The sequence below is a fragment of the Phocoena phocoena genome, chromosome 14 (genome assembly GCF_963924675.1).
Source record: "Phocoena phocoena chromosome 14, mPhoPho1.1, whole genome shotgun sequence".
NCBI classification, from domain to species: Eukaryota; Metazoa; Chordata; class Mammalia; order Artiodactyla; family Phocoenidae; genus Phocoena; species Phocoena phocoena.
Window position 1 is genome coordinate 59,082,494 of NC_089232.1, and position 8,599 is coordinate 59,091,092.

The window sequence follows — 8,599 nt, forward strand, 5'->3', positions numbered from 1 at the left end:
CGTGAGCCATGGCCGCTGAGCCTGCGCGTCTGGAGCCTGTGCTCCGCAACGGGAGAGGCCACAACAGTAAGAGGCCCGCGTATCGCAAAAAATAAAAATAAATAAATAGATAAAGAAATTTGTTTTTACTCCCCATCCCCTATCCGCTGTCCAAGGACATTCCAGGGTTTGAGGGGAAAGGCTATGAGCTAAATTTCACTTTTAAGATTATGGAACTTTACAAAGTTGTGAGGGAAGGCCTTTCTGTTCCCCAAAGCTTCTAAACTGATTTTGTAAGTGTGATCTGGAACTGGTAGCACTACCGTTATCTGGGAGTTTGTTATAAACACAAGCTCCTGGCCCCTTACTGAATCAGAAGCAATTGCTGAGCCCTACTCCCAATATGTGTTAAACAAGCCCTCCAGCTGATTCTGATGCTTGCAAAAGTGCAAGAATCACTGGGTTACATCCTGTTATTAGACAACTATGCAGGAAAGTAACAGCTATGTTATCAAACTGCTTTCAAAGCACCCCTAAAACCTGAATATTTTAAAGTATTTCTTCCAAAAATACCACAAGATTCTTTTTGTGTGGATGACAGGGGACATAAGTCCACCTTGACCCCTGGCAGACCAGGTTAGTTCAAGGATCTCCTAGGGAAAACCTTTCTGTAAAGAGCCATATCTTTCTGTAAATACAAGCCATATCGTTTCTGTCAATATTCAACTCTGCCCCTATGGCTCAAAAGCAGCCACAGACAATACACAAACCAGTGGGTATGACTGTGTTCCAATAACATTTTAATAAATGGAGGCAGTAGCCTGGATTTGTCCCCATGGCCTGAAGTTTGCTACCCCTGTCCTAGGGAGTAAGCTGCTTGGGGTTCTAATCTGATGAACCCTGGGGTCAATGTAGACATTCCCCTGAAAAGACCCCACAGGCATGCAAGCCTTGTAGTTGCCCAGCTTTGAGTCCAAAGAGAGAACCCAGAAACAGCGACAGAGACATCAATGGTTTAATAGATGGGGATCTTACACATCTGAAGCAAAGTCCTGGAGCGACACCCTCACTGTGCATGGCAGACGGCGAGCAGGACATGGTAAGCAGTCTTTGTTACACAGGGGAGGAGGCTACCGTTTATAGGGGGAATTGACGTCAGGGTGGCTCATCAGTTACCAGGGAAACCAGCAGCTGAGACACATCCCTTGCAGCCCCTCAGGTTAATGACCAACAGGAGGGCAGATGTTTCCCTTTAATAAACTAGCAGGTGGAGCCATTCTGGCCTAAGGCTTAGAACAATCACTGGCAGGGGCAGGGGGCGAGCACGTCCAGGTGAGCAGGGTGTAGGCGCAGCAGGGACTGGTCACGCAGGGCACGTACAGAGGGCAAGAGAACAGCCACCTTGAGCCATCTGACCACACACTCCACCCCTACACACCCTGCACGACCCTTACCATCTGGGTCAGCCCCTCTTATGCGATATCCCTGGGGGCAGGTATCTAGAGGGGCACTGCAACCCAAATACCACACATGCAGTACACACAATAGCAGCCGAAGAGTATCAAGAGTGCAAGACGTGGGCAAACTTTGAGGCCAGGCACTTTATCCGGTCAATTTTTCATGGAAGTCCCGAGGAGGACACTTTGCTGTAGATCCAGCAATCAAACTCATTTCACAGTGAGGCCACTGTTATCACCCAGTCCGCGAACAGATCACCTCTGCTCGCATCATGGACAAAATGTAATAAATGTTTAACAGGCACAAGCGATCATGACCATTAACCAAAATACAAGCAGTAACAGCATTCTCAGGTAATACCACCCCTGCCTGTGATTTTTGTCCTGGCCTGCAGTACCATTCCACCTGTCCACCCTCAGTATCCATAGCCAGTGCCAAATACAGGCAAGGTGGTAGAACAACAGACCTCGAGGTTAATATAATGGGGCCTTCCTCCAGTAGGGGCCTGGATTAATTACTCTAGTAGTGGTAGGTGGGGCAGGTAGAAGACAGGTGAAATCTGTAAGTCCCTTTCTAATCCTATTCCCCACAGGGCAGCAAACCCAAACCATAGGGGACTTACCTGCCAGTCCTAGAGCCATTTCTTTTATTTATTAAAAAAAAATTTTTTTTGCAGTACGCGGGCCTCTCACTGCTGTGGCCTCTCCTGTTGCGGAGCACAGGCTCCGGACGCGCAGGCTCAGCGGCCATGGCTCACGGGCCTAGCTGCTCCGCGGCATGTGGGATCTTCCCGGACCGGGGCATGAACCCGTGTCTCCTGCATTTGCAGGCGGACTCTCAACCACTGCGCCACCAGGGAAGCCCCAGAGTCATTTATTTTATAATGTGTTCCCCTGGAGGTAGATCCTGTGGCGGGGGCAAATGTGAATTATCACCCTGACCAGTAGTTGGCAATGGTCCCTGCAGTGGTTAACAGGTGAACTCCGATGGTGCTGATTAGTTGATTCTGGGTTAACATGGAGTAAGCACTGAGACGACTGCTCCTGGGATCTTCAGTTATAGTTCGTAGGGCCTGAGTTAGCTTCCTGGTCCACACAGAGAGCGGGTTTCCCGTCTCAGCTGTAGTCCACTCATCCTTTCAACTAGCCCGCTAGCAGTGGGGGCGCAGGGTAGGTAGAAATGACAGTGTGTCATTTTCATTGGCCCATTTCTGAATTTCGTGGCCAGTAAAGTGGATTCCTTGGTTGCTATCCATGTCCACAGGGGTCCTATATGTCACACACAGCTGTTCTAGACCCTGAATAGTGGTTTTTACATTGCTCCAGGACTCGAGTAGGCCTTTTATAATGTCTTCCACCTGTTATAACTCTCTGTAGACTGCGTATAGCTACTGTTCCATCACACTGCATCACTGCTTTGCCCCCTTCCATAGCTGGGAACAGAAGCCCAAGGGTACTCTTATTATTTTGCCGTTGCCATAGGCCTGAACCAAACCCTTCCAGGTAACTGGCCATGTCCAATTCACAAACCTGTCCCTAAGTTAATACCCCTAAAGCCTGTCTGTAGTTGTTTAAGGGTGGTAGGTTGGGGGTGTACTTGCCCTTTGTGGATAATTCAGGTCCTGACGTTTTGTCTGTATTCACCAGCCATCCCCGTGCAGTCAGATGAGCCACGAGCATAGCGCTGCTACTTTTAAACTCAAAAGAGAATGAGTGGGCTGAGACTGGTGGCGCAGTGGTTGAGAGTCCGCCTGCCGATGCATGGGACACGGGCTCGTGCCCGGTCTGAGAAGATCCCATGCCGCGGAGCGGCGGGGCCCGTGAGCCATGGCCGCTGAGCCTGCGCGTCCGGAGCCTGTGCTCCGCAACGGGAGAGGCCACAACAGTGAGAGGCCCGCGTACCGCAAAAAAAACACAAAAAAACAAAAAACAGACTGAGTTTAACAGGATATCATCAATACAATGGAAGAGAAAAAACACCTTTCATGGTAGTCAGCTGCCACAGGGCTCCACATGTTAGTGGGCGGCCACCTTGGGCTCTCCCCCCGACTCCCCACTGCCTCCCGCAACTTTCCGTCCCCGTCCTTCCTTCGCTACATCTTGGCACTCACGGGAGTTCCCTAGGCCTCCTAGCTGGCTTGTGAATTGTTGGGCAGCACCTCACAGGTCTGCAAGCCTTGTGGACGACCAGCCTTGAGGCCGAAGAAAGAGCCCAGTGACAGCGCCAGTTTATTGGACAGGGCACCTTACACGTCCGAAGCAAGATCCTGGAGAAACACCTCCACCGTGCGGGGCACACCGCAAGCGAGACGCAGCAGCCTTCACTACTGGGAGGAGCAGGAAGCTACCTTTTACAGGGGGAACTGACGTCAGGGTGGCTCATCAGTTACCGGGGAAACCAGCAGATGAGACCCAACCCTTACAGCCCCTCAGGTTAACGATCATCATGGGGGCAGGTGTTTTCCTTTAATAAACTAGCAGGTGGAGCTGTTCTGGCCTAAGGACTATAACAATCACTGGCTGGGGCAGGGGGCAAGCACATTCACGTGAGTAGGGTGTAGGCGCAGGAGGGACTGGTCACGCCAAGAGCAAGAGAACAGCCATCTTGAGTGGCCTGACCATACAACCCCTAAACTAACAACCTGAGGTGCTTTTGTAGGCCAGAAACCTCCCTGACTGGCTTCCAAGGGGTAGAATCAGATGTAGTTAAGTGTACTTCCTGCACTGTCTCCCCTCAGTGAAGCCTGACAAGGGGAGTAGAGACTGTAGGAAGAAAGCACTGTGACCCGGAAGCCTGGGCTGAACCCATCAGGCAAAAGAGCTGGGTTGAGCTCAGCTGCAGAATACCTGTCACACTTACCTCTTTCCTCAGAGATATCAGCCAGTGCTCACTTTTTAAGGCTTTGACAGTTTATAAGGTTTATGTGTTAAGATTCTACCAAAACGTTCAAGTTTCAACCAAAAAAAGCATATATTCTGATTCAAATGCTATTACATCATTACACCAAAAAAAATTTTTAAATAAACGTTTTAAAACAGACACATCTAGTTAGTACAAGAGATGTAACAAGACTGTGATTTTACCTTAGCATTTATATTGAATCTAACATGTTGCATCTTTTTCACATACATTTCTTGCCTAACAGAAATGGAGGTGTGGGCTTCCCTGGTGGCGCAGCGGTTGAGAGTCTGCCTGCCGATGCGGGGGACACGGGTTCATGCCCCTGTCTGGGAAGATCCCACGTGCCGCGGAGTGGCTGGGCCCGTGAGCCATGACCACTGAGCCTGCGCGTCCGGAGCCTGTGTTCCGCAACGGGAGAGGCCACAACAGTGAGAGGCCCACGCACCGCAAAAAAAAAAAAAAAAAAAAAAAGAAATGGAGGTGTATCCCCATCAAAAGGAAAGGCTCTTATAATTCTGATGTCCCTATGTTAATTTTATTTGTTTGTGATGTCATCCTTGCCCAGTTCACTTATTAGCACTGATAATCCCCATCTTTGATTTTACCAAAAACAACAAAGAATTTTCAAAAAATGAAGTCTTATTTCAATCAGTGCATCCATAGTTCCTGGCCTCTCACTGAGAAGCTGCAAGGTGTCCTTGAATAAGATCCTGAACACGGGACAAAATAATTTCATTAGAACTGTTGCAATTTTCTGGACCATATGGTGGATCTATAGTCAAGACCCCAGCCACACAGAGGGTCCTTCGTGAATCTCCCTCTTCAGTGATGGGGATGTGGTTCTTCTCCAACCATTTCTTCAGGCTGTTCTTTCTCTTTTCCAGATCCTCAGGGCTGTACGCCTTACAGTCTCCAGACATGAACAAATCCATCAGCTTCTCTCTCACGCTATGGTCCCCTTCATTCAAAATTTCAACAGTCTGCACAGCATGTCCCATAATTCCGGTCACAGACATGCTGCCATCTTCAAGGAAGTTCACAAGGACAATACTTTGGAGGAAAAGTAAGTTCAGAGCACAGTTGCAAAAGAAAAACCAAAAGGCCTATAAAACTATGGAAGAAGCAGTGAAATGAGAGTCAGCATCAACCCCCAACAGGTCACTAGAACAACAGGGAATGCTCTTCCCCGTTTTAAATTACTCCTCTCACCACCAAATGTTTTAATTTGTTCAATACGAATTCTCTGATGGTCCTAAACATCTAAGGCTTTTGTCCAGCCTAAAGCTAATCATTGTGGGATGTCATTAAAGCATTACTTAGAGTTATGAATGCTTTAAATGTGTTTTAGGAAAGAGGACAGGGTACAGATTTAACTTTTGGAGTTAAAAAGCAACTGAATAACTCTCCTTCAGAGCAGACCAAAGAAAATAACACAGCACAAAATTAATGAGAGAGAAAACAAAAGAGTATGCAACTAGAGACTGTCATACTAAGTGAAGGAAGTTCAGAAAGAGAAAGACAAATACCGTATGATATCACTTTTATGTGGAATCTAAAATATGGCACAAATGAACCTATCTACAACACAGAAACAGGGAATTCCCTGGTGGTCCAGTGGTTAGGACTCGGTGCTTTCACTGCCAAGCACATGGGTTCAATCCCTGGCTGGGGAACTAAGATCCGTAAGCCACCCAGCGTGGCCAAAAAAACCCCAAACAAACAGGAAAACAAAAAAACACAGAAACAGACTCATAGCCATAAAGAACAGATGTGGTTGCCAAGGCAGAGGGGGAGAGGGACAGGGATGGACTGGGAGTTTGGGGTTGGTAGATGCAAACTATTACATTTAGAATGGATAAACAACAAGGTCCTAAGGTATAGCACAGGGAACTATATTCAATATCCTGTGATAAACCATAATGAAAAAGAATATAAAAAGGAATGTATATGTGTGTATAACTGAGTCACCTTGTTGTACAGCAGAGATTGACACAACAATGTAAATCAACTATGCTTCAATTTTAAAAAGTCAATAAGAGGATCATCAAAGCCAAAAGCTGGTTCTTTGAAAAGGATATATAAATTTCACAAAACTCAGGCAAGAGTAATAAAAAGAGAAAGAAGGCACATATAAATAATATTAGGAATAAGGTAGCGAAAATTAATAGTATAAAATATTAAGAACAAATTTAGGTAAATAATTTTGAAACTGAAAACAGAAAACTTCCTAGAAAATATAAATTTCTACTACTGACAAAAAAAAAAAAAAAAGAGAGAGAATGTAAATAGTCCTATAATCTTTTTTAAAAAACCTGAAATAACCAGTTTAAAATCTTCCCATGGAGGGGGAAAAAAAGGCCCAGACAATTTTACCAGGAAGTTCTATAAAATTTTCAAGGACCAAACATTTCTAATCCAACCAAATTCTCCTATGGACTATAAAAGGGAGACTATGCCTTAACTCATTTAATGAGGCTAATATAACCTTGAGACCAAAAGCAGAGAAGAACAGAATTAAAAAATAAAACTATAAGCTAATCTCACTCATGAATACAAATGGAAAAATCCTAACTAAAATATGATATGATATGCTGTATGACATGATGTGATGCAATGTGACGTGATGTGAATTTCATTTCTGTGGTACTTTTTCCAAAAACCTATAACCCCAGTCTATGAGAAAACATCACAGGGAATTTCCTGGCAGGCCAGTGGTTAGGACTCTGCACTTTCACTGCCGAGGGCCCGCATTCATTCCCTCGTTAGGGAACTAAGATCCCGCAAGCCATACGACGCAGCCAAAAAAAAAAAGAAGTCATCACACAAACCCAAACTGAGACACATTCTATAAAATACCTCACCAGGACACTTCAAAAGTGTCAGGGTCATGAAAATCAAGTGAAGACTGAAAAACTGTCACATATCAGAGAAGACTAAGGAGACAGGATGCCTAAATGTAATGTAGGACCTTGGACTGGATTCCAGAACAGAAAAAGGCCGTTAGTGGAAAAACTGATAAAATCCAAATGATTGTAGTTTAGTGAGTATAAATTTTTAATTCCGACAAATGTTTGACAGTTGTGTAAACTGTTAACATTAAGGGAAGCTGGGTATATAGGTACTCTCTGTACTTTCTTTGCAATTTTTCTGTAAATCTAAAATCATTCCAAAATAAAGTGTGTGGATCACCACCTTTAAAGTTGCCTTGCAAAAAATAAATCTGATCCTAATCAAACCTCTAGTTATGAATACCAGTTTATAGGAAATACAAAGGATAAAAGAACATGTTAAACTATGCCATGATAAATGCAATGAGCTAAATCCAGAGTGTGTTGAATTCTACAGACAAATGATTCCATTTCTTCAACAAATAAATGACATGGAAAACCAAAGAGAGAGAAAGTACAGTTATAGATTAAGATTCTTCAGAGACATATCAACAAATTGATATGCTTAAAAAGATACATTGGAGACAAACAGGAAAATCTGAACTCAAACTAGGAATTAGCTAATATTAAAGCTATTATTACTTTTGCTAGGTGTTATAATGGTATTGTGGTTACATTTATTAGAGAGTCCGAATCTGCTAAGAGATATATTGAAGGATTTATGAACAAAATTATGTCTGTAATTGGCTTTAAAATATTTGGAAGGGGGAATAAGATTAGTGTTCATTATACTACTCTTCACATTTGTGTATATTTGAAATTTTCCAATAAAATGTAATATAAAAGGAGTGTCCCGTTTCTACGAACTTGGTTGGTCTGACACAAATCTATAATTAGAACAATACTTAGCTTCAAAGGAAATTAAATTCTTAGGTGGGAATAATTAGCCTTTCATTTATCTGCTTTCTTAGTATGGATGTAACAGTGCAAAGGGGTGATATCTGGGAAGCAGGACCCATACTCACTTGGTAGAGACTGGGTCTATGGTTAAAACCCATCCTTTATACTCCTTCTCACTGGCTGTCACTCTGACTTCTTTGTAAGTGTAATCTTGCCATTCTAAGGGGCCTTTCTTCATCCATTCATTCATGGTTGCCAGCTGGCTAGATCTAAAACAACCACCAGTTCGGATTAATATATATGTTCCACCCAGGCAAATGTCTTACTCCAATCTCCATTCTAGAGGTAGAGGACACCTGCAATTTGCCTCAAGTTCCATATCAGAAAGACAGTTAAATTTTACTATTCAGTCTGAAAGCCACGGGGACATCGAGTTGCCGCGGGTCCCAGTCTGGGGTAACTTATCTGGCACA

The 8,599-nt window shown here is 44.3% G+C and overlaps 1 protein-coding gene across 1 annotated transcript; it reads right to left on the reverse strand.

Annotated features, from left to right (window-relative positions):
* Nucleotides 1–5,012: 5,012 nt before the first annotated feature.
* Nucleotides 5,013–8,376, reverse strand: GEMIN6 (gem nuclear organelle associated protein 6). The gene is made up of 2 exons (XM_065891654.1): nt 8,252–8,376; nt 5,013–5,388 (listed from the first exon to the last, which is right to left on the reverse strand). Exons 1-2 carry the CDS (start codon nt 8,374–8,376, stop codon nt 5,013–5,015), a joined length of 501 nt encoding a protein of 166 aa, XP_065747726.1.
* Nucleotides 8,377–8,599: the final 223 nt, after the last annotated feature.

Bases quoted from the DNA above. Each gene is read 5' to 3' on its own strand.
- GEMIN6 (XM_065891654.1), bottom strand. From the start codon at position 8,376: ATGAATGAATGGATGAAGAAAGGCCCCTTAGAATGGCAAGATTACACT. The intron at 5,389-8,251 runs GTGAGTATGGGT...TTTCCTCCAAAG, and splicing joins ATAGACCCAGTCTCTACCAA to TATTGTCCTTGTGAACTTCC.